Genomic DNA, 23524 nt, shown 5'->3' with positions numbered 1-23524 from the left:
AATCAGTGCAGCTACACGGGTTATACTTCTGCACTGAAGGGAGGTGAAATGGTTAGTAGAGGAGTGTTCATGACTTCTGTGTTTGTGCTCCCCCTCTTCCTCTATTGCGCTTTCACACACAGAAACAGGAAGTAACTCGTCATTTCAGAGAAAACAAACTGTTCTCTTTTTCTCTCTCGCTGTGATTTCAGGAAAATGGCTGAGGCCAGTATTTCAGTAGCTCAGGATGAGTTCATGTGTCCAGTGTGTCTGGATCTCCTGAAGGGTCCGGTGACGATGCCCTGTGGTCACAGTTTCTGTAAGGTGTGTATTAATGGCTGCTGGGATCAGGAGGATCAGAAGGGCGTCTACAGATGTCCTCAGTGCAGAGACACTTTCACTACAAGGCCTGTTCTACGCAGAAACAACATGCTGGCAGAAGTGGTGGAGAAACTGAAGAAGAAGACTGAAGTCCAAGCTGCTTCTCCTGCTCACTGTTACGGTGGATCTGGAGATGTGGAGTGTGATTTCTGCACCGGGAGAAAACACAAAGCCATCAAGTCCTGTCTGATGTGTTTGGCTTCTTATTGTAAAACTCATCTGAAACCTCATCTGGAAGTTCCTGCTTTGAAAAAACACACATTAATTGAAGCCTCAGCAAAACTCCAAGAGAAGATCTGCTCTGAACATAACAAGCTGATTGAGATCTACTGTCGTACTGATCAAACCTGCGTCTGTTATTTGTGTACGATGGATCATCACAAAGGCCACGACACCGTCACAGCCGCAGCAGAAAGAGCTGAGAAACAGGTGAGAACTAGAAATCTTTCCAGAATTAAATCATCTTAATTATAGTTTCCCATCGAGAAACAGGTGCTTTAGTCAGTGATATGATTTGAACCTTAATTTCAATGTGTGTCTCAATCAGAAGGATTCTGTAAAAGCTGATTAAAATTGTCTGTGTTCTGGTGAACAGACTGTTAAATTTGTCTTCAGTGATGAGCGTAATCTGGTTAGGGGTGGGTTTCCTGATAACTTTGCCCTTTAGATCTAAAGAGAGAGTTGAAAGACTCTCTTAAGGAACAAACATTGTCTCTGTATGTGGTTTTCCTGAACTCACTCGTATGAAGGAGTCTAAAGATCAACAGGATGAAGAGCGTCTTTGCAGTTGGCGTCCGTGATATAGGCGTTAGTAGCTGCTAAAGGCAATCGTACTGTCGCTGAACACATTAGTAGTTGCTAAATCCAGTCGATAAAGTCACATGGTGCTCGTTTTTAACCAAAATCTAATGAAATATAAAGTGTTTAAAATAAGTTAATGTATAGTATCATCCTGAAGCATTACATATATAATGTGGTAATTAATTAATGAAACTATTTTATGTTTTTGGCATTTTCTTTATTCCAAGTGTGTTTTTAAGTCAATGAACAAATGTTCACATGAAAGAATGAGCAAATAATAAACTCAATAATGAGGTAAATGTGTTCCCCGTGCTCGCTCATTTCACTGTTACCCCCCGATCATGCAGTCAGGATTATTTCAGCTGTTCTCCACAGTGCAGAGTCGGCCATGTTCTCCATTATAAGTGCATAGAGAGAGAGAGAGAGAGAGAGAGAGAGAGAGAGAGAGAGAGAGACAGACAGACAGAGAGAGAGAGAGGTTTTGATCTGTGTGTAGTGTTTACCTAAGGAGGTTTAATATATATATTCAACCTTATATATAAGGAGATCAATTCAACCTCCTCAGGTACCCACTACACACACATCAAAACCTCTCTCTCTCTCTCTCTCTCTCTCTCTCTCTCTCTCTCACACACACAACATTAGAGGTGCAGAAATGTGTCTCATTTATAACACTAAATTAGTTAATCACTCGCCTAACGGAGCTAAATTTGATTAAATATAGGGATATAAATGTGACATTCTGATATCCATACATAATTCCATAACATACTGAAATATATTCATCCTGTTTTGTGTACTATATTAATTTAATAATTAGCAGAGGTGGACAAGGGGCGGCATGGTGGTGTAGTGGTTATCACTGTCGCCTCACAGCAAGAAGGTCCGGGTTCGAGCCCCGTGGCCGGCGAGGGCCTTTCTGTGCGGAGTTTGCATGTTCTCCCCGTGTCCGCGTGGGTTTCCTCCGGGTGCTCCGGTTTCCCCCACAGTCCAAAGACATGCAGGTTAGGATAATTGTCCAGGGTGAACCCCGCCTCTCACCCATAGTCAGCTGGGATAGGCTCCAGCTTGCTAGCAACCCTGTAGGACAGGATAAGCAGCTACAGATAATGGATGGATGGAGGTGGACAAAGTACGCAACTTCATTCCTTAAAGCATATACATTTATAAATGCCTTGAGACCTCAAGAACGGCACAGGAATAGTTTTAAGCATTAACAATAAATCTAATATAGTAATTTTTATGATTAAAGTGATTTATATACGTAGTGGTCTGAGCGAATGACCTTCACGTCCGTAACGTCACAGCAGGAAGTCTATCAGTCTCATTGCCATTTCCGCTATACTAAAACACAGCGCTGACTGCAACTCCGATCCTCCATTTTGAGTTAATTTATCACCATGCCACGTAGATGTGTTGCTGCACCCACCAGTAACATGACAGAAGGTGGATTTACGTTGCGTTCATGGCCCAAGAATGTTCAAACTCCAAAGATTTGGACATGTTTTGCAAGAAGTTTGCGAGAAGTTGGCGTCACGCACTCAGGGCTGGCTGGCTCAGCGGGGCGGCTCCAATGACAACCTTGCGCTCGATTTTAACTCTCAAAAATATATTTTTTCCATTTATGCAGCATACAAGAGTCAAGGATGGAGATATTATCCACTCAGAAATTTAAAAATAAAAATTAATAGAATTTAAAACTCTATTAAAATAAAATTTAAAAATTTTATTATTTTTAAAATTTTATTTAAATTTATAAAATTTTAAATTTATAAAATCTGTTTTAAGTCAGAGTGCAGATCCCGCTGGTCAAATGTTACTCTGATACAAGTGAAAATTGTCCAGTCAAATTTTTACTTTAGTTAAAGTACTGCAGTATTTGCTTTTAAAAATACTTAAGTATTAAAAATACATTTTCTGTCAGTGCATCGTTGTATTATTGCCACAACGCTTACAAAACCCTAACGCCTCTGAAACAACCGACTGGATTTACTGACTAACTTGTAGAACCTGTAGAATAAACGCCTGGTAGAACGTTACAACATGAAACACAACCAAACTGAAAAACTCATTTTCATTTTTTTATTTATTTTTATTGTAACCCTCCTCCCCTCCCCCACAAAGCAGCATGGTAGTGTTCTGACCCGGCTCTGGCAGTGTTCTGACCCGGCTCTGGCAGTGTTCTGACCCGGCTCTGGCAGTGTTCTGACCCGGCTCTGGCAGTGTGCACACACGTATGTGTGTGTTAATCAGGAAGGCAGTGGAACAGCTGGAAATGCAGCTTCCTCAGAAAATAAAAATGACAATCCAACCTGATTAAAACCCAGATCCACACCTCCAGCTTAATAATGGCCCAACAGCAACACTGCTTTAAGCAAGACAAAAAAAAAAGGTGCAAGACCATCATCTGACATCAAAACAAAAAATTCCAGCAATTTGTTGTGACTGACGAGTACAATACTGTCCATCTCACAGGTCTCACGTGTGTGCGTGTGGAAGTGTATGTATTCATGCACATATGAATCTGCCTGTGGAATCATGTCAGTGAAGCTCCACCTGACATGCTAGCAAACTCTTTTCAAACTCGAAATCATATTGGGTAGCTAACGTCACTTGAAAAAGATTTCTACATTTTGTTTATTTGGCAAGATTATGCTAAAACATTTCTGAAAGGACTTTAGGTAAGTTAATGTTATTCATGTTAGTGTAACTTCATGTTTACATGCTAACTGACAGTGTCCAAGTTAACTAGCTATGTGTAAACATTAGCCAGGGACAAGACTATGACAACTTGAAGGGCAAATCCAGAGAAAGTCATTTGACTAACCAGACTGTGTAGAACCAATTCGTCTAGGTCAGATTGTAAAGTAGAAGGTTGGCACAGGATTCTTGTTTCCAGCAGGTTCATGTCATCCATGTATTTCCATACTGGATTGGTGGCATTACCTGCAGCATCATCAATAAGTACAAGGAATAGGATAGGCCCGAGTAAGGTTCCTTGCTCCACACCACAAGACAAATATTCCCAGTCGGAAAGGGACCCGCGGTAATGTACACGCTGTCTTCTAATGGAGATAAAATCAGCTACCCATACAGTAGCACCAGTTCAGGTCAGAGTCCCATGTTTATCAGTTTAATAATTACAGTGTTGTAGTGAACTCTGTCAAAGGCTTTGGAAAAATCTGTAGCTACGACAGTACACATAGTAGATGGTTTGTCTGTTCCCTTGTAAAGACTGTCAACCAGGTTAATAAGAGTATGAACTGTAGAGCGCCCTTTCAGACTGCCAAACTGACGATTGTCGAATCCTATGTCCTTTAGAATCCATTTTAAGGCAAAGGATTCAGCAATCTTAGAAAACTGAGAAGTCAGGGAAATTGGTCTTAACTGGTCTAATGTCGGTGACTGGAATTTAGGAACAGGCACAACTTCTTGTTTCCACTGACTGGGAACGATGCAATTTGCAAAAGAGGTGTTGAGAATATGGCAGAAAGGTGAACTGAGTTCACAGGCAAACTCCCGTAGCAGCTTGGGGGGTATGCCATCTGGACCCGGTGCCTTATTTATCTTGACCGCCAGAAGGCTTTTACAGTATACGTATCCTGAACCTGCAGAGTTGGTAACGTTTGAGGAGCTGGTAGAAAAGCGGGAAGCTGAGTAAGGTCCAATGCAGAAAGGGCTTTTAATACTTCGGCAAATACGGCGTTAATGGTGTCTGCGATGATGGAATTATCGTTTGTATCAAGTCCAGGGATCGTTATCTTACTATCACACTTTTTCATATTTGCCATGTTCATAATTTCCTGATGCCAGAGTTGGAAGTTTTAAGAGCAGTAACTCAATCTGAGTAATAGCTCTTCTTAGATTGAGCAAGAGCTCTTTGCGTAAGGTTCTGATAAAACTTCCAGACAGTTGGAACCTGTTTGTTGAAGGCCTTTTGTCTCAGGCTAATCAGTCATTTGATGTTTGTCAGTATTATGTATTCTGATGGATTTAGTCAGGAAAAAGGTTTCAATGGAACTTTCGAGCATGGCATAGAAAGCATTAGCCTTTGCAACTACATCTTCAACGTCATATACCTCTGACCAGTTGTGAGATGTAATCCACCTGCCAAACTCAAACATACCTGTCTCATTCAGCTGTCGAAAAGTTTTCTTCTTAGGTTTGTTATCCGTGACTTTGTTCTTTGGAACCCAAAGAACAGAAGAGTGGTCGCTCAGGCCCACTGGCAGCAAAATCTGAGGACTGAGGTACACATCTTTCATATTGGTTATAATCAAATCCAAGATGGCATTACCCCAGTATTGCTTTTCACCACTTGCGAAAAAAGACCTCCTTTACAGATATCTGAAATGTCTGTTCTACTAAAATCTCCAAGAAACACAAGCCTGCAGTCAGGGTACTTAGTACGCAGGTCATCAGAGACAGTTAGCAGGTGGTCAACAAGAGTTTCCTGATGAGATAAGTTGGGGGCAAGTAAATCCCGCAGACAACAATTCCTGACAATGGTCTAGGCAGACAATGCGGCCTAGTCCAAACCTACACACATTCCAGGTCAGGCACTATGTATTCTGTCAGCTGTTTTGATGGTATGTCCTGTTTAACATACGTAGACTGCTACTCCTCCCCCTCTCTTATCTGCTGTGTACTTGGAAAACAAGTTATAATCACTTACCGCAATGGCAGATGCAGGATGGACTTTCAAAAAACAAGTTTTGGCCACTACGGCAATGTTCACTTGGTTCTGAGACAGTGTGTTTGTGAAGATTCTCAGTCATCCAGGTCATAGTAAACTGTGGGTGGTAAAAGAGAGCAACTGGACTTGCTTGAAGATTCTTGAAAATGTTTCACCTCTCATCCAAAAGGCTTCTTCAGTTCTGTCTGACAAATAGGGAGTATCAGGTATTTATCCTCTCATGGATGAAAAGCAATCCTCAGGTGTCGTTGAGTCATCCTGTTGGTGTGGGTCACTGGGGGCTGGGTGTGAATGGCCTCGAGAGTCATTGGGGTGATCAATGGATTGCTGGTTCTCTCTGTCCTCCTGTGAGTCACTGAAAACAGCTGGGTTTTGGTGTGCATTCAGTTGTCTGGGAAGTGTGCCAAGGACTGCATTGTAGGTGGCTGATAAATTATGTCTTAGACCCCCACCTCTGTTCAGTGATGGCTGTTCCAGGTTGACAAAAATGGCTTCTTTAACTCCTCGCTCATACCAACGATCCTCTCTGGCTAAAATGCATACATTGCAATCCTGAAATGAGTGTCCTTTGTTGTTAAGATGAAGATAGACAGCAGAGTCCTGGCCTGAGGAACTGGCTCTCCTGTGTTGAGCCATGCGCCTGTGAAGCGGTTGTTTTGTTTTCCCAATATACGAGTCCATGCATTCCTCACTGCACTGAATTGCATACACTACGTTATCCTGTTTGTGTCTGGGTATTCTGTCCTTAGGGTGGACCAGTTTCTGCTTCAGGGTGTTACTGGGTCTGAAATGTACTGGAATGTTGTGTTTGTAGAAGATCCTCCTGAGTTTCTCAGATAGACCAGAAATGTAGGGAATGACAATGTTCTTGCATTTGTTCCTGTTGTCCTCCTTGTCCATTATGTTCCTTTGTCTGCTCTTGAAAAATTTCAAAAGCAAATTTCAAGAGCAACGGCGGCACGGTGATGTAGTGGTTAGCGCTGTCGCCTCACAGCAAGAAGGTCCTGGGTTCGAGCCCCGGGGCCGGCGAGGGCCTTTCTGTGTGGAGTTTGCATGTTCTCCCCGTGTCCGCGTGGGTTTCCTCCGGGTGCTCCGGTTTCCCCCACAGTCCAAAGACATGCAGGTTAGGTTAACTGGTGACTCTAAATTGAGCGTAGGTGTGAATGTGAGTGTGAATTGTTGTCTGTGTCTATGTGTCAGCCCTGTGATGACCTGGTGACTTGTCCAGGGTGTACCCCGCCTTTCGCCCGTAGTCAGCTGGGATAGGCTCCAGCTTGCCTGCGACCCTGTAGAAGGATAAAGCGGCTAGAGATAATGAGATGAGATGAGAAATTTCAAGAGCTTTCAAACATTGGTGTCTAAAACCACCTCCTCCAGCAAGACAGAAGTGCTGACTTGGAGAAATAAATCTGACCAGGCTACACAACCGGACATAGAAGAGAAATGGGTGAAGAACTTATCCGACAGGGTACTCACCCAACCAGAGAAAGATGTTTTATCTAAGGGACTTAATTTTGCAGTTTCACCAGAGCGGATACCAGTGGTAGACCTCATCACAGCCACAGAGTCAGCCATCAGAAACAACAATCTGACCAACACAGAGGCAGAACAACTTAGACTGAAGATATCAGCTGCTCTGTCCAGTGTGAAAGCACCCCCTCCAACCTCACCAGTCAAGAAAGGAGGGCTCTGACATTGCTTCAAAGAGACCAGAACATCACCATCCTTTCTGCTGACAAAGGGAGATGCACAGTGGTGCTAAACACAGCGGACTACCACTCCAAGATGACCAGTCTCTTCAGTGACACAACCACCTATGAAACCTTGAGGCAGGACCCCACCAGTTGTTACAAAAAGAAAGTTGTTAGTTGCCTGCAACAACTAGAAAAGGACCAAGCCATCAACTAATCTCTGTGCTACAGATTGTACCCTGGGGAAGCCGTTCCTCTCATATACGGACTCCCCAAGATTCACAAGGAAGGAGCTCCACTCAGACCTATCATCAGCAGTATAAACTCTGTCACCTATAACATTGCCAAACACCTGGCCACCATACTGGCTCCTCTTGTTGGGAATATGCCACATCACGTAAAAAAATTCCCAAGATTTTGCTGCTAAAGTTGCAGACCTCAAACTAGACTCAGATGAAACCATGGTTTCCTATGACGTCACTTCTCTTTTCTTCTCACTTCTCTTCCTGCATTCCCACCACAGAAGCAGTCGAATCTGTTAGAAAATGACTCCTTCAAGACAGCACCTTACTGGATAGAACAAACCTCACCACAGACCAGATTTGCACCCTGCTTGGCCTCTGCCTGACTACCACTTATTTCCAGTTTAATGAAAGTTTCTACAGACAGAAGCATGGATGTGCCATGGGCTCACCGGTGTCCCCTATTGTGGCCAATCTTTACATGGAGGAAGTGGAGCATAAAGCTTTGACCACTTTTTCAGGAGTTGCTCCCAGCCACTGGTTCAGATATGTGGATGACACCTGGGTTAAAATCAAAACCCATGAGGTGGAAGCCTTCTCTAAGCACATCAATGCCGTGGATATCAACATCAGTTTCATCAGTAGCCTTCTTGGATTGTGATGTACACATTAGACAAGACAGAAGACTTAGCATCGAGGTCTACCGGAAACCCCCACACACAGACCAGTACCTACTCTTCGACTCTCACCACCCACTGGAACATAAATTGGGGGTCATTAGGACCTTGCAACACAGGGCTCAGAACATTCCTACAACAGTAGAGGGGAAAAGAGAAGGAGCAGAATCACACCAAGAAAGTGCTTCAGAACTGCGGGTATCCCAACTGGTCTTTCCTCAAGAGCAGAAAAAGGAACATAACAGACAAGGAGGACAACAGGAACAAACGCAAAAACATTGTCATTCCCTACATTTCTGATCTATCTGAGAAACTCAGTGTGGCAGCGGGGGTGTGGTCAAGTGTCGGGTGTGGCTGAGAGAGTAAAATTTGCACTGAAAAGTGAAAATAAAAGAGTTTTGTGAACTCAGTTCTGGCCTGCCGTCCTTCTGTGCTCCACCCATACAAACTGCTACACTCAGGAGGATCTTCTACAAACTCAACATTCCGGTACATTTCAGACCCAGTAACACCCTGAAGCAGAAACTGGTCCACCCTAAGGACAGAATAGCCAGACACAAACAGGACAACGTAGTGTACGCAATTCAGTGCAGTGAGGAATGCACAGACTCGTATATTGGGGAAACAAAACAACCGCTTCACAGGCGCATGGCTCAACACAGGAGAGCCAGTTCCTCAGGCCAGGACTCTGCTGTCTATCTTCATCTTAACAACAAAGGACACTCATTTCAGGATTGCAACGTACGCATTTTAGCCAGAGAGGATCGTTGGTATGAGCGAGGAGTTAAAGAAGCCATTTTTGTCAACCTGGAACAGCCATCACTGAACAGAGGTGGGGGTCTAAGACATAATTTATCAGCCACCTACAATGCAGTCCTTGGCACACTTCCCAGACAACTGAATGCACACCAAAACCCAGCTGTTTTCAGTGACTCACAGGAGGACAGAGAGAACCAGCAATCCATTGATCACCCCAATGACTCTCGAGGCCGTTCACACCCAGCCCCCAGTGACCCATGCCAACAGGATGACTCAACGACACCTTAGGATTGCTTTTCATCCATGAGAGGATAAATACCTGATACTCCCTATTTGTCAGACAGAACTGAAGAAGCCTTTCGGATGAGAGGTGAAACGTCTTCAAGAATCTTCAAGCAAGTCCAGTTGCTCTCTTTTACCACCCACAGTTTTCTGAGACAGAGTTATTTGGAACTCATCCAATTTATTGATCAAAGACCTTGGGTTACACAAAAACATATGAGGGGCACAGGCCTTCTTGTCAACAGTTTATTTGCATTGAACGGAACAGAGAATACGGGGCCTTGCCATAATATGTTGGAAAGTTGAGTTGTCTTGTTTCTCAAACACTGATTTGCATACGATGGTAGCGGCTTGGGTTAGGGACGCCGGCCTATTTCCAATCACAGTTTCAATTTTACGAATACAATTCCTACCTCCCTTACATCCTCTGGGTCTGGAGGACATCCAAAGCAGTCCAGCCTCCTTTAGGAATGCTGTTTCCTGTGGTAAAAGGGGCTGGGTTGTTGGCTGGCAAGCACGTCAGAAACTGGATGGGTATCTAAATAGTGTCACCATTGTTGACATACACCACCACAGTCACAACAAAGTACAGCACACAAAAGCCAATCGTATGGTCACTTATCTAACTCAACTTCCTTCTCAGTTTGAGCCAACTATCTTCATTCACGTTCAAACAAACATTTAAGATATTCTAAACAAGCTAACTCTTTAAAAATATATTAATTTTTCACAACCAAGCGCGGAGCTCTACAATTTGTGCTTGAATTTGTGCTTGGTTGCCCTTAGAAGCGCCACCTACTGACCTACAGCACGGACATGGTACCATATAGAACCGTGGGTGTGTGCATTCCCCAGAAGAACCGCCTCCTTCCATTCTGCCATTAACTGATCATGTTAAATAATGCTGCAGAGAAATCATTGATCTTGATTTTATCCAGTCTATGGATGTGACGTGACCCTAGTGATTACTGATAGACTGTCTCAGTGTCACCTGTGAGAAAACCAATCACGTTTTAGAAAAGAAAAGAAAAAAACATCTGCTTTCAAAGCTGCTTCTTAGTAACGAGTAACGAGGACCTTGATACAAATGTAATGAAGTAAAAAGTACGATATTTGTCTTGAATGTAGTGAAGTTAAAGTCTCAAAAAAAATCATACTTAAGTACAGATACTCAAAGTGTACTTAAGTACAGAACTCAAGTAAATGTATTTCGTATTTCCCACGGAGCACCATTAAACCGAGAGGTTGCGCGGGAGCGAGGCTGCGCGAGAACGGGCCGAGAGGTAGCGCGGGAACGGGCCGCGTAACAACAACCAACGCAATGCCCCCGAAGAGAGCTCCTACGGTTGAGGAGATTGACGATATTAAAAAATCCCTCGACTTTTTGGGTGAAGAAATCTCTGTCAGGATGCAGCAGAAGACCATCCTGGACCTGGTAGAAGAGGTCAAAGCTCTGAGGCTGCAGAACACAGAGAAGGCAAAGAGGATCGCCATTCTCGAGAACCGAGTGGAGGAGCTGGAGCAGTACACCCGGATAAATGACGACATTGTGACCGGACTGCAGATTCAACCCCGCTCATATGCTGGAGCAGTGGCGAGAAGAGACGGAGAGGAACTGAACGAGGAGGATGCTAACTCTGTGGAGAAACAGGTGTTAGCATTCCTGCACTCCAAGGGGATTGAGGTAAAAAGCACCAACATCGAAGCATGTCACCCTCTCCCACGGAGAAGCAACACAGGCAAACCAGCTGTAATAATGAGATTTGCCAACAGCAAGTATAAGATGCAGCTGTTAAAGCAAGGGAGGAAACTGAAAGGCTCAGACGTTTTTTTAAATGAGCACTTAACAAAAAAAAAATGCAGACATTGCAAGAAAGGCGAGACTCCTAAGGAAACAGGGGAAAATCCAGAACACTTGGACACAAAACTGCAAGATTTTCATCAAGCTGAAGGGATCTCCAGAAGAGGCCAAGATCCTGGTCATCCGAGATATTGGGGAACTGGACAAATTCTGAGGGAGCCAATCAAAGCAATTTACAATCATGACACAAGGACAGGACACTGGACACAAGGACTGGACACTTTCCTTTATACTGAGCACAAAATACAAGATATGGAAAATAATATTGATCCGGAAAATAATCTTTTCAGCAACATCAATATCAGCTGCTGGCATTACACTGAAAATCAATACAATGCAACAATCAGAGACGGAAATAAGATATCAATTATTCATTTCAATACCAGAAGTCTGTATGCCAATTTCCATAGAATGAAGGAATATCTCAGTCAGTTCAATACTCCATTCAATATAATAGCCATATCAGAAACTTGGATCAGTGATGAGATGGGAGTAGATTTTGAGCTGAACGGGTATGAATTAAATTATATCAACAGAAAGAACAAAAGAGGAGGGGGAGTGGCAATATATGTTGATAATAGTTTGGAATATAAAATTAATAATAAAATGACGGTAGCTGTTGATGATTGGATGGAGTGTATTACAGTAGAAATATGTTGTAAAAAAATGAAAAATATAACGGTGAGCTGTATATACAGATCTCCTGGATCAAGCAGAGAAGTTTTTATAGATTGGATGGAAAGTATGTTTATAAAATCAACACAGAAGGTCATGTACATCTGTGGTGATTTTAACATCGACCTCTTAAATCATAAGAAACATAAAATGACAGAAGAGTTCATTAACTCAATGTTCAGTATGGGACTGTATCCAACTATTACCAGACCAAGCAGGATCACTTCTCACAGCACCACTTTAATAGATAATATATTTACTAATATCCTGGAAAATAATACAGAGAGTGGACTACTATTAACAGACATCAGTGACCACCTACCTATTTTTAATGTATATTACTGTAATTATAGCAAGAAAAATATACACGCCATAACCCGACACGGGTATTCACACATCAATTAGAGTTTTCTAAAGTTCCTAGCTCCTTTGCTTCTCATGTCTCCTTCTCCTAAGCTCCATGTTTCTCTCTCTCCTGTCCGCCTCCAGCTTCTTACAGATGTCTTTAGACAACCTTCTCCAGGAAGAGCGATCCTTGACAGTGTCGCTCCAAGAGTGCAGGACTCCCCGCGCCTGAGAATGTCCTTAAGCGTGTCTTTATATCTAAGAAGGGGGCGCCCGACTCTCCTGGTGCCCTCGTTCAGAACTCCGTACAGTAGTGATTTCACAGGCCGCTTGTCGGGCATACGGGCAACGTGACCAAGCCAGCGCAGTCTATTTCCAATGAGCAAGATCTCGATATCTGTGGCTTTCGCGCGGTCCAGCACCTCGTCGTTTGTGACGAAATGGTCCCATCTGATGTTGAGGATGGATCTCAGGTGGCGCTGCTGGATTGTCCTCAAAAGCTTGATTTGGTGACGATATAGGGTCCAAGTTTCGCTTCCATACAGCATCAGCGGGATGACGCATTGATTGTATACCTTAAGTTTTGTTTCTACTGTCAAATCCCTACAGTCAAGAAAAAGGATACTAAAAATTATAAATATATAAGAGTGAAAACTGAAGAAACCATGATTGCACTAAAAAATGACTTAATAATACAGGACTGGAATATAATTTATAAAGAAAAAGATGTTGATAAAGCATATGAGGAATTTTTAATAATATTCAATGAACTATATAATAAAAATTGTCCTATAAAGAAATACAGTAATATACATAAATATACAAATAGTCCGTGGGTCACCAAGGGGCTACAAAATGCCTGCAAAAAGAAAAATATATTATACAGACAATTCTTAAAGCATCGAACTATAGAGGCAGAGGAAAAATATAAAAATAAATTAACTAATATTATGAGGATATGTAAGAAAGACTATTATAATAAATTAGTGGAGAAAAATAAAAACAATATTAAAGGTATATGGACTGTACTAAATGGTATTGTGAGAAATGGATCCAAAACTACAAATTACCCGGAGTACTACACTGAAAATGATAAGACCATAAATAATATGGAGGATGTGGTGAATGGTTTTAACCAATTCTTTGTAAATGTGGGACCAGATCTAGCGGCAAAAATAAAGGAACCCGAGACAACACAATGTGGGGACATAGAAGATTTGGGGGACAGAAATCCAAGTACAATTTTTCTAACTGCAACTGATGAGGAAGAAATTATCCAAATTGTAAGAAAATGTAAAAACAAAACCTCTGCAGACTGGAATGATATAGACATGTCAACAGTAAAGACAGTTATTGAGGGAATTGTGAAACCACTCACCCACATCTGCAATTTATCTTTTCAATCAGGTACAGTGGTGCTTGAAAGTTTGTGAACCCTTTAGAATTTTCTATATTTCTGCATAAATATGACCTAAAACATCATCAGATTTTCGCACAAGTCCTAAAAGTAGATAAAGAGAACCCAGTTAAACAAATGAGACAAAAATATTATACTTGGTCATTTATTTACTGAGGAAAATGATCCAATATTACATATCTGTGAGTGGTAAAAGTATGTGACCCTTTGCTTTCAGTATCTGGTGTGACCCCCTTGTGCAGCAATAACTGCAACTAAACGTTTGCGGTAACTGTTGATCAGTCCTGCACACCGGCTTGGAGGAATTTTAGCCCGTTCCTCCGTACAGAACAGCTTCAACTCTGGGATGTTGGTGGGTTTCCTCACATGAACTGCTCACTTCAGGTCCTTCCACAACATTTCCATTGGATTAAGGTCAGGACTTTGACTTGGCCATTCCAAAACATTAACTTTATTCTTCTTTAAACATTGTTTGGTAGAACGACTTGTGTGCTTAGGGTCGTTGTCTTGCTGCATGACCCACCTTCTCTTGAGATTCAGTTCATGGACAGATGTTCTAACATTTTCCTTTTGAATTCACTGGTTCAGAATTCATTGTTCCATCAATGATGGCAAGCCGTCCTGGCCCAGATGCAGCAAAACAGGTCCAAACCATGATACTACCACCACCATGTTTCACAGATGGGATAAAGTTCTTATGCTGGAATGCAGTGTTTTTCTTTCTCCAAACATAACGCTTCGCATTTAAACCAAAAAGTTCTATTTTGGTCTCATCCATCCACAAAACATTTTTCCAATAGCCTTCTGGCTTGTCCACGTGATCTTTAGCAAACTGCAGATGAGCAGCAATGTTCTTTTTGGAGAGCAGTGACTTTCTCCTTGCAACCCTGCCATGCGCACCATTGTTGTTCAGTGTTCTCCTGATGGTGGACTCATGAACATTAACATTAGCCAATGTGAGAGAGGCCTTCAGTTGCTTAGAAGTTACCCTGGGGTCCTTTGTGACCTCACCAACTATTACATGCCTTGCTCTTAGAGTTATCTTTTTTGGTCGACCACTCCTGGGGAGGGTAACAATGGTCTTGGATTTCCTCCATTTGTACACAATCTGTCTGACTGTGGATTGGTGGAGTCCAAACTCTTTAGAGATGGTTTTGTAACCTTTTCCAGCCTGATGAGCATCAACAACGCTTTTTCTGAGGTCCTCAGAAATCTCCTTTGTTCGTGCCATGATACACTTCCACAAACATGCATTATGAAGATCAGACTTTGATAGATCCCTGTTCTTTAAATAAAACAGGGTGCCCACTCACACCGGATTGTCATCCCATTGATTGAAAACACCTGACTCTAATTTCACCTTCAAATAACTGCTAATCCTAGAGGTTCACATACTTTTGCCACTCACAGATATGTAATATTGGATCATTTTCCTCAATAAATAAATGACCAAGTATAATATTTTTGTCTCATTTGTTTAACTGGGTTCTCTTTATCTACTTTTAGGACTTGTGTGAAAATCTGATGATGTTTTCGGTCATATTTATGCAGAAATATAGAAAATTCTAAAGGGTTCACAAACTTTCAAGCACCACTGTACATTTCCAGACAAAATGAAAATTGCAAAAGTGATACCATTGTTTAAAACCGGAGATAGCCACCATTTCACAAACTACAGGCCTGTTTCTTTACTCCCCCAATTCTCCAAAATACTCGAAAAACTTTTTTCAGATAGACTGGACAAATTCATTGAAAAACACAACCTCCTTACAGACAGTCAATATGGATTCAGAACGGACAGATCAACATCGATGGCACTAATGGAACTAATAGAGGAAATCACAAACTGTACAGACAATAAAAAAATAGCAATTGGAGTATTTGTGGACCTAAAAAAAGCATTCGATACCATTGATCACAGTATATTATTAAGTAAACTAGAAAAGTGTGGTGTTAGGGGAGTTGGGTGGAGCTGGCTGTCGAGCTATCTAAGAAACAGGCAACAGTTTGTGCAGATAGGTGACCATAAATCTGATTTCATTAACATTACATGCGGGGTACCACAGGGGTCAATATTAGGTCTGAAATTATTCATAATATATATCAATGACATATGTACAATTTCGCAAGTACTGAAATTTGTTTTGTTTGCAGATGACACCAATATTTTTTGTTCCGGTGAGAATTTGCAGCAGACTTTAGAGACAATCACAACTGAAATAAATAAACTAAAACTATGGTTTGACAAAAATAAATTATCATTAAATCTAAGCAAAACAAAGATCATGTTGTTTGGGAGACACAAAATAGATTGTAATGTAGAATTGATAATAGACAATACTAAGATAGAAATGGTACAGGAAATTAAATTTCTTGGTGTGATTTTGGATCCTAAAGTCTGCTGGAAACCTCATGTAGGATACGTACAAGCAAAACTGGCAAAGTGCTCGGCAATTCTGTGGAAAACAAAACATATTCTTGATTGCAAATCTTTGCGTACTCTATATTACTCATTATTTTTGCCATATCTGACTTATTGTGTCGAAGTCTGGGGAAACACCTACAAAACCACTCTGCAGCCGATATGTACAATACAGAAAAGAGCAATAAGGACAATAAACAAAACAGGATACAGAGATCACACAAACTCACTATTCATAAAATCACACATGTTGAAATTTATGGATCTGGTCAAATTCAGAACAGCACAAATAATGTACAAAGCGAGAAATAATCTATTGCCAAAAAATATACAAGGAATGTTCAGTGAGAGAGAGGGGGGATAGAATCTAAGGGGAGACCTAAATTTAAAAAAACCAAAGGTTCGAACAAATATGAAAAGCATGTGCGTATCGAGCTGTGGGGTGACTTTATGGAACAGACTGGAGACAGAAATAAAACAAAGTGCAAATATAAATCTGTTTAAAAAAAGGTACAAAAAAATATTTTAAACAAGTATATTACAGAGGAAGTATGTTAATGGAGGATGATGAGGGATAAATAGAATAGGGTTGATTGTTATATTAGAACTAACTTAGTTTATGGTATATATTTATTTATGGGGATAGATATCTTCATATTTACAGGGATAGGTATGTAGTAGATATTTATTTTTGTAATTATATATTTATATAGATATTTATGAAGTGTATATATGGTATGTAGTATATATTTATTTTTGTAATTATAAATTTATATGGATAATCATGAAGTGTATATATGGTATATATTTTTATAGGTGTATTAATGTAGTTTGGATTTCGGGGTAGTTAAAAAGGGGTAGGAAATTAAAAAAGTATTGTACTTCTTCCCACTCCTTTTTCGAACAATGTGCGGTGTTTTGTAACGTCTGAGCTCTTTATGTTATTTTATTTATTCTTTTGTCACTTTCTCGTTTTCTTTCTTTTGTATGTACAAATAGTTACATACATTTTTATACATGTTCAAAATGTTCGAAATAAATAAATAATTCAATTCAATATAATTCAATTCAATTCAAAATTCAAATTCAATTCAATTCAATTTGTTACTGTCCACCTCTGATAATTAACTCGATGTATTTGCAATGTAGAAGAAAACTAATTGAACACCAGCAGCAGATTGAACCCCAGTTTCCCCCGCTGACTGTGAGAGTCCCTCAGAGCCGCATGCGCATTCTGTGGATTCGGCAGCGAGCGAGTCGCTCTTTGTTTGGAACGAGTGCTCCGGGTCTCTCGTAAATTCCGAGCAAACTAAAGGACGACTTGGGCTACGATGTTGTTCAGGAAAACCACGTTAGCTTGATGATGGATCTTAAGAGGTCATTTAAAACTCTCGGCCTTAAGAGGCTTTCGGGAAACCCAGCCCAGATCAGTTAGTGAACGTTTCTCTCTCTCTCTCTCTCTCTCTCTCTCTCTCTCTCACACACACACACACACACACACACACACACACACACACACACACACACAGAGTACATAACCTTCAGAGTGAAACATGAATGTACTTTGAACTGACATTAATATGGAACCAGTTCGCTCGTACTGTATAGAAAGCTGAATGTATTTTATTTGTCCTCAGAGTGAGTTAAAGGAGGAGCAGATGAAATCCCAGCAGAGACTCCAGGAGAAGCAGAAGAAGGTGCAGGAGCTGAAACAGGCTGTGAACACTATAAAGGTGAGCAGTGAGCAGAGACAGAGCTGCTCCGAGAAACACACACAACATGGACAACGAGTCATTTACAGTCCCAGTAAGAGAGGGAATGATAGATGAGTGTGTGTGTGTGTGTGTGTGTGTGTGTGTGTGTGTGTGTGTGTGTGTGTGTGTGTGTGTGCGCGAACAGCTCAGTGCACAGACAGCAGTGGAGGACAGTGAGAGGATCTTTACTGAGCTGATCAGCTCCATGGAGAAAAAGCGCTGGGAGGTGACGGAGCTGATCAGAGATCAGGAGAAGGCTGAACTGAGTCGAGCTGAACGACTCCTGGAGCAACTGGAGCAGGAGATTGCTGATCTTCAGAGGAGAGTCACTGAGCTGGAGCAGCTTTCACACACACACGATCACATCCATTTCCTCCAGGTAACACTCACTGTCTGATCTACAGAGCCAGCTGTTCCTCACACACTCTCTAAAACACCTCTCATTAAGGGAACAATAAATGTCCCTGTCTGACATCACAAGTGGGTTTTACATTTCATTCACTTTCTGTAGGTTTTAGCTTCTGGACATCGCTCTCCTCAATTTCAGAGACCAGAGTTTCACACATCCGGCGTCACTGTCCATCAACATCTCTCATTTGATGGAGTGAGGAATTCTCTCTCAGATCTGAAAAAGAGACTCGAGGAATTCTGTGAGGAGGAATTCAACAAAATCCCTCCACATGGTAAGAGGAGCTGTTCCTGCTGGAGAAACACAGTGATGTGGGATTTCTTAGCGATGCTCCTGCTTTCTTTTCTGCAGACACTTTATTCACCCGACACTTTGAACTAAAACACTGATTTAAAATGAATAAACTGACTGGATCACTTTAAACTCTTTCCATCTTTTACACAAACTCATGTTTCCATTTTTCTCTCCACAGCTGCAGCAGTTCAGATCATTTCAGAACCAGAACCACAGAGCAGAGAAGACTTTCTGAAATGTACATCTAACACACACACACACACACACACACACACACACACACACACACACACACAGTTCACATAAATATATTGTGTGAATTAAACCCATGTTCACATTGTTCAGTTTGTTTTTCTCTTTTATTTTAGGTTTCTGTTATCTGACTCTGGATCCCAACACGGTACATCATCTCCTCATTCTGTCTGAGAAGAACAGAGCAGTGAGATGGAGTGAGAGCGAGCAGCGTTACTCTGATCATCCAGAGAGATTTGATTACTGGGAGCAGGTGTTGTGTAAGGAGAGTGTGTGTGGACGCTGTTACTGGGAGGTGGAGTGGAGCGGTGATGGTGGTGTGTCCATATCAGTCTCATATAAAGACATCAGCAGGAAAGGACGGGGTAATGAGTGTGTGTTTGGACGCAACAGTCAGTCCTGGAGACTGTGGTCTTCTGCTTCTTCTTCTTCTTCTTCTTCTTCTTCTTCTCTCTCTTTCTATCACAACAACATTGAGACTGATCTCAGAGTTCCATCTCCCTCCAGAATCGGAGTGTATGTGGATCACAGTGCAGGAACTCTGTCCTTCTACAGCGTCTCTGACACGATGAAGCTCCTCCACAGAGTCCACACCACATTCACTCAGCCTCTATACGCTGGGTTTGGGTTCTGGTTTTGTGGTTCTACAGTGAGATTGTGTGATCCAGAATAAAAGTGTGTCGTGTTTTCTGTAAAATCCCTGCACGTTGTTGCTCAGTCGTCTGTTTCACTAGAACACAATCCAGCTGCACAGAAACACTCATTTTAATATTTAAATTCAAACAGATGAATAATTTAAAATAATTAAAAAGGAAATGTTAAAAATTCACTGTCAGACAAGAAACTCATCAAATTTAAAAATGATCTCATGACCTTCGCATTATAAAGTTCTGTTTGTTTCAAATTAAGCAGCGTCTCATTAAATAACTAATAAACAGTAATAAAGCCAGAACAGAACAACATTTTAAACCTGTTCAGGTCACACTATATAAAAATAAAACATCACCTTTGGAATGAATTTGATTTTTCTGCTTGTGTTCTAAGATGTAAAATCCACATTCACTTTTTCAAATCTGAAGTTGTCTCTAAACCCTGAGATTTGATTGTAAAACATTGAACAATATTTAAACTCCATTAGAACATCCAGTACATGATCGGTTCAGGCTGCCGATGTCGTGTTCATCCCATATTCAGCCTGGATGATGATTGGCCCACAGATAGAACCTTTTAAATCCAGGTTTATCTGTGAGTTTGGGATTTTTATTCAAATTTTACAATGTGATTTAGATCCTGAACATGATTGTTAGAAAAACTTATTTTTTAAAAAATCCTTTTCATTTTTTTTATTAATTCCTTTCATGAAAATGCACAATATACAGTACTGAATTTGAACATAATTCAAGATACATACGGTAGATCAACGTGACTCTTTTCATGATTGGAAAGGAGCAGCAAGAAGAATATCATTCTTATTTTTGTCTGCCCCTTTGTAAAACAAAGAATCTTAGATGGTCTGTAAATTACACCGCATATCATTTACCTACACCATCAGCTGCATATGCCAACAACTTAAAGGAAAAAAAAATAACCAATAAAAGCAAAAATTTATAAACTCAAAACAATAAAAATGATCATCTACATTCGATGCCAACAACATAAAAAATAACCCATAAAAATCAAATTTTACAAGCTCATAACAAATAAAATGAACATCCAGTTAAATTTCATGTGCATATTTTCTCATTTGTCTCTCTTTAGACATTTTTTAAAACTGAAAAATATCTGTGCAACACTTTAAATCATTCTGTTGAGAATTCCAAAGTTTTACGCCAACAACAGAAATACACATTTGTTTTAAAGTGGTGCGAGCAACCTGATGCTTAAAATCAAATCTCCTTCTGTGATTTTCATCTTCTGAGGTAAACACAAACAACTTCTGCATGTTCTCTGGCAATATTCAGTTCTTGGCTTTAAACATTACTAATAATGTCTGCAGTTTGATTAACTTTTTAAGTTTCAATAATCCTGACTTAATAAATAATATATCGGTAAGTTCTCTAAACTCAACTTTGTGAATTATTCGAATTGCTCTTTTCTGCATTAAAACCAATGGCATTATATTGCTTATGTATGTGTTACCCCACACTTCTACACAATAACTGAAACAAGGCAATACAAGTGAACAGTACAGCATTCTCATCGTTTTACAATCCAAAACATACTTGATTTTGTTTAAAATAAAAATATTCTTTGACACCTTTTGTTTAACATATGATATATGAGATGTCCATGTCAATTTTTCATCCATTATAACTCCTAGAAACCTAAACTCAGATACTTTCTCAGTGTTAACTCCATTAATAGATAATGAAACTTCATCCTTTCTTTGATTTGCAAAAACCATAATTTTTTTCACATTTAATGATAAGTCTTGGTTTGATGAAAATAAGTTAAGTCGAACCATTTAATTTTCAATACTTTCAGAGAATGATTTTAAGTTATCTCCAGAACAAAAGAAATTTGTGTCATCTGCAAACAAGACAAACTTGAATAAATTTGAGACTTCACATATGTCATTTATATATAAAATAAAGAGTTTGGGCCCCAAAACAGAACCTTGTGGAACTCCACATTCAACTGTCAAACATTCTGAAGTATTACCAGCAAAATGCACGTATTGTTGTCTGTTCTGTAAATAGCTGGTTAACCAGTTAAGGACAACTCCTCTCACACCATATGCATTCAACTTTGAAATTAAAATAGAATGATCTATTGTATCGAATGCTTTCTTTAAATCAATGAATAACCCTATTGTATATTTCTTTTTGTCAATAGCTGTTGTGATTTCTTCTATTATATTCATTATTGCTAGCGCTGTAGACCGTTTTGTCCTAAAACCATATTGACTCTCACTCAATAAGTCATTATTTTCGTTAAAACTATCTAATTTTTGAACAAACAATTTTTCTAGCACTTTTGAAAACTGTGAAAGCAATGATACTGGTCTGTAATTGTTAAAGTTGTGTTTGTCTCCTGCTTTGAAAAGTGGTATGACCTTTGCCGTTTTCATCCTATCCAGAAAAACACCAGTTTTAAATGAAAGATTGTAAACATAACAGAGTGGTTTAACTATACAGTCAATGGTCATTTTTACTATTTTTATATCAATTCCATCACGATCAGTAGATGTCTTACTTTTTGATTTAGCTGCCACAGAAATGATTTGATTTTCATTCACTTCACCGAGAAACATTGACTGCATCACTTTATTTTCCCCTTTCCAGACACTTTTTGTTTGTCCACGTTTTTTTGTAATTTCATTTGCCAAACTAGGTCCAACATTCACAAAAAAAAGAATTAAATTCATTAACCACTTCATTCATGTTTTTAATCACCTTATTGTCCTTTATAAAATGGTTGGGTCGATCTGTTGATCCCAATTTGTTCCTCATTACATTGTTCAGTACATTCCATGTACCCTTAATGTTGTTATTTACTAGTAAAATTTTATTATAATATTCCTTTTTCGCTTGTCTCAGTATGTTGGTTAACTTATTTTTGTACTTCTTGTCTTGCAGCAGTCTCTGTTCTAGATTTTATGAAGTCTCTATAAAGTTTGTTTTTCTTTTGACATGCATTTTGCAACCCTTTTGTTATCCAGGGCTTTTTATTATAACAATGTTTATGCATGTGTAAAATTGTTGGACAATGTTTATCACAGAGAGCTAAATAACAATTTAAGAATGACTCATATGCAGTATTCGCCTCCTCTGTATCCACCCCATTCCACTCTTGTTTTAAGAGATCATTTCTGAAGGCATTAATTGCCTCATCAGTCCTTACCCTTATGTATCTGTGGCAATTTTCTGCTTTCTTTCTCTGTAATTAATAATTAAATGTTACAAATACAGGTAAATGGTCAATTATATAATTTATTTGTAAACCGCTTCTAATTTTATTCTCAAACATTTGTAAAAATATTTTCAATTACAGTTTCTCACATGCTAAAACACATTTCACAAACGTTTCCTCTATGTTCCCCAATGTCTAAACACAACACCCTTTTCTAAAGCTACATAAACACAACCACACCTTCTCACTTCAAAACTAGAACTTTCACACCAAAAGAGCAGCTCGAAGCTTTCAGAAATGTAAACACTATACACATCATTACACACTACAGCAAAACAATTGAAAACACAATGCTCAATTTGTGAGAAGGTTCTTTGTTTCATAACGAGGGTTATGTATATAACCGCGGTTCTATGAGTTTCGGATGACCGCCAGAGGCGGTGCTTTCAGCACATGGATATCCATCACACGAACGTGCAGGTCGAGTAATAGTAACAACAAAGTCACGTGTGACCTGGGTGACGTCACCCCGTGACCCCGGCATAAAAGACCGGTAACCCCAGGAAGTGACCTCTTGGCAAATCTTCTCGTGTACACTCCGAGTGACTGCCAAGCTCTGGCGGTCATCCGAAACTCATAGAACCGCGGTTATATACATAACCCTCGTTCTATTTCGTTTCTACTGACCGCCAGAGGCGGTGCTTTCAGCACATGGATGACTAATACCAACCAGGT

General features: G+C 40.2%; 2 protein-coding genes across 2 annotated transcripts in view; one reads left to right on the top strand and one right to left on the bottom strand.

The window, feature by feature from the left end:
• The window catches only part of rpl38 (ribosomal protein L38), a 364540-nt gene that overhangs the window by 47438 nt on the left and 293578 nt on the right, over positions 1 to 23524 (bottom strand). The gene's annotated exons all lie outside the window — the stretch shown is intronic.
• LOC132897863 (tripartite motif-containing protein 16-like) lies at positions 141 to 22853 on the top strand. Its single transcript, XM_060939109.1, has 6 exons — positions 141 to 789; positions 17866 to 17961; positions 18128 to 18361; positions 18494 to 18665; positions 18864 to 18923; positions 19054 to 22853. The coding sequence occupies exons 1-6, from the start codon at positions 196 to 198 to the stop codon at positions 19608 to 19610; spliced, it is 1713 nt and encodes a 570-aa protein (XP_060795092.1). The 5' UTR covers positions 141 to 195; the 3' UTR covers positions 19611 to 22853.

This window comes from Neoarius graeffei, chromosome 14 (genome assembly GCF_027579695.1).
Source record: "Neoarius graeffei isolate fNeoGra1 chromosome 14, fNeoGra1.pri, whole genome shotgun sequence".
NCBI lineage: Eukaryota > Metazoa > Chordata > Actinopteri > Siluriformes > Ariidae > Neoarius > Neoarius graeffei.
Note: the sequence above shows the minus strand (reverse complement) of the source record. Positions and strands in the feature narration are given on the sequence as shown.

What these genes read in the sequence shown, in the direction of transcription:
- LOC132897863 (XM_060939109.1), top strand. Translation starts at nt 196, where the DNA reads ATGGCTGAGGCCAGTATTTCAGTAGCTCAGGATGAGTTCATGTGTCCA. An exon ending in CAGAAAGAGCTGAGAAACAG is followed by an intron (nt 790 to 17,865) that starts GTGAGAACTAGA and finishes ATTTGTCCTCAG; the next exon opens with AGTGAGTTAAAGGAGGAGCA. An exon ending in CAACAAAATCCCTCCACATG is followed by an intron (nt 18,666 to 18,863) that starts GTAAGAGGAGCT and finishes TTCTCTCCACAG; the next exon opens with CTGCAGCAGTTCAGATCATT.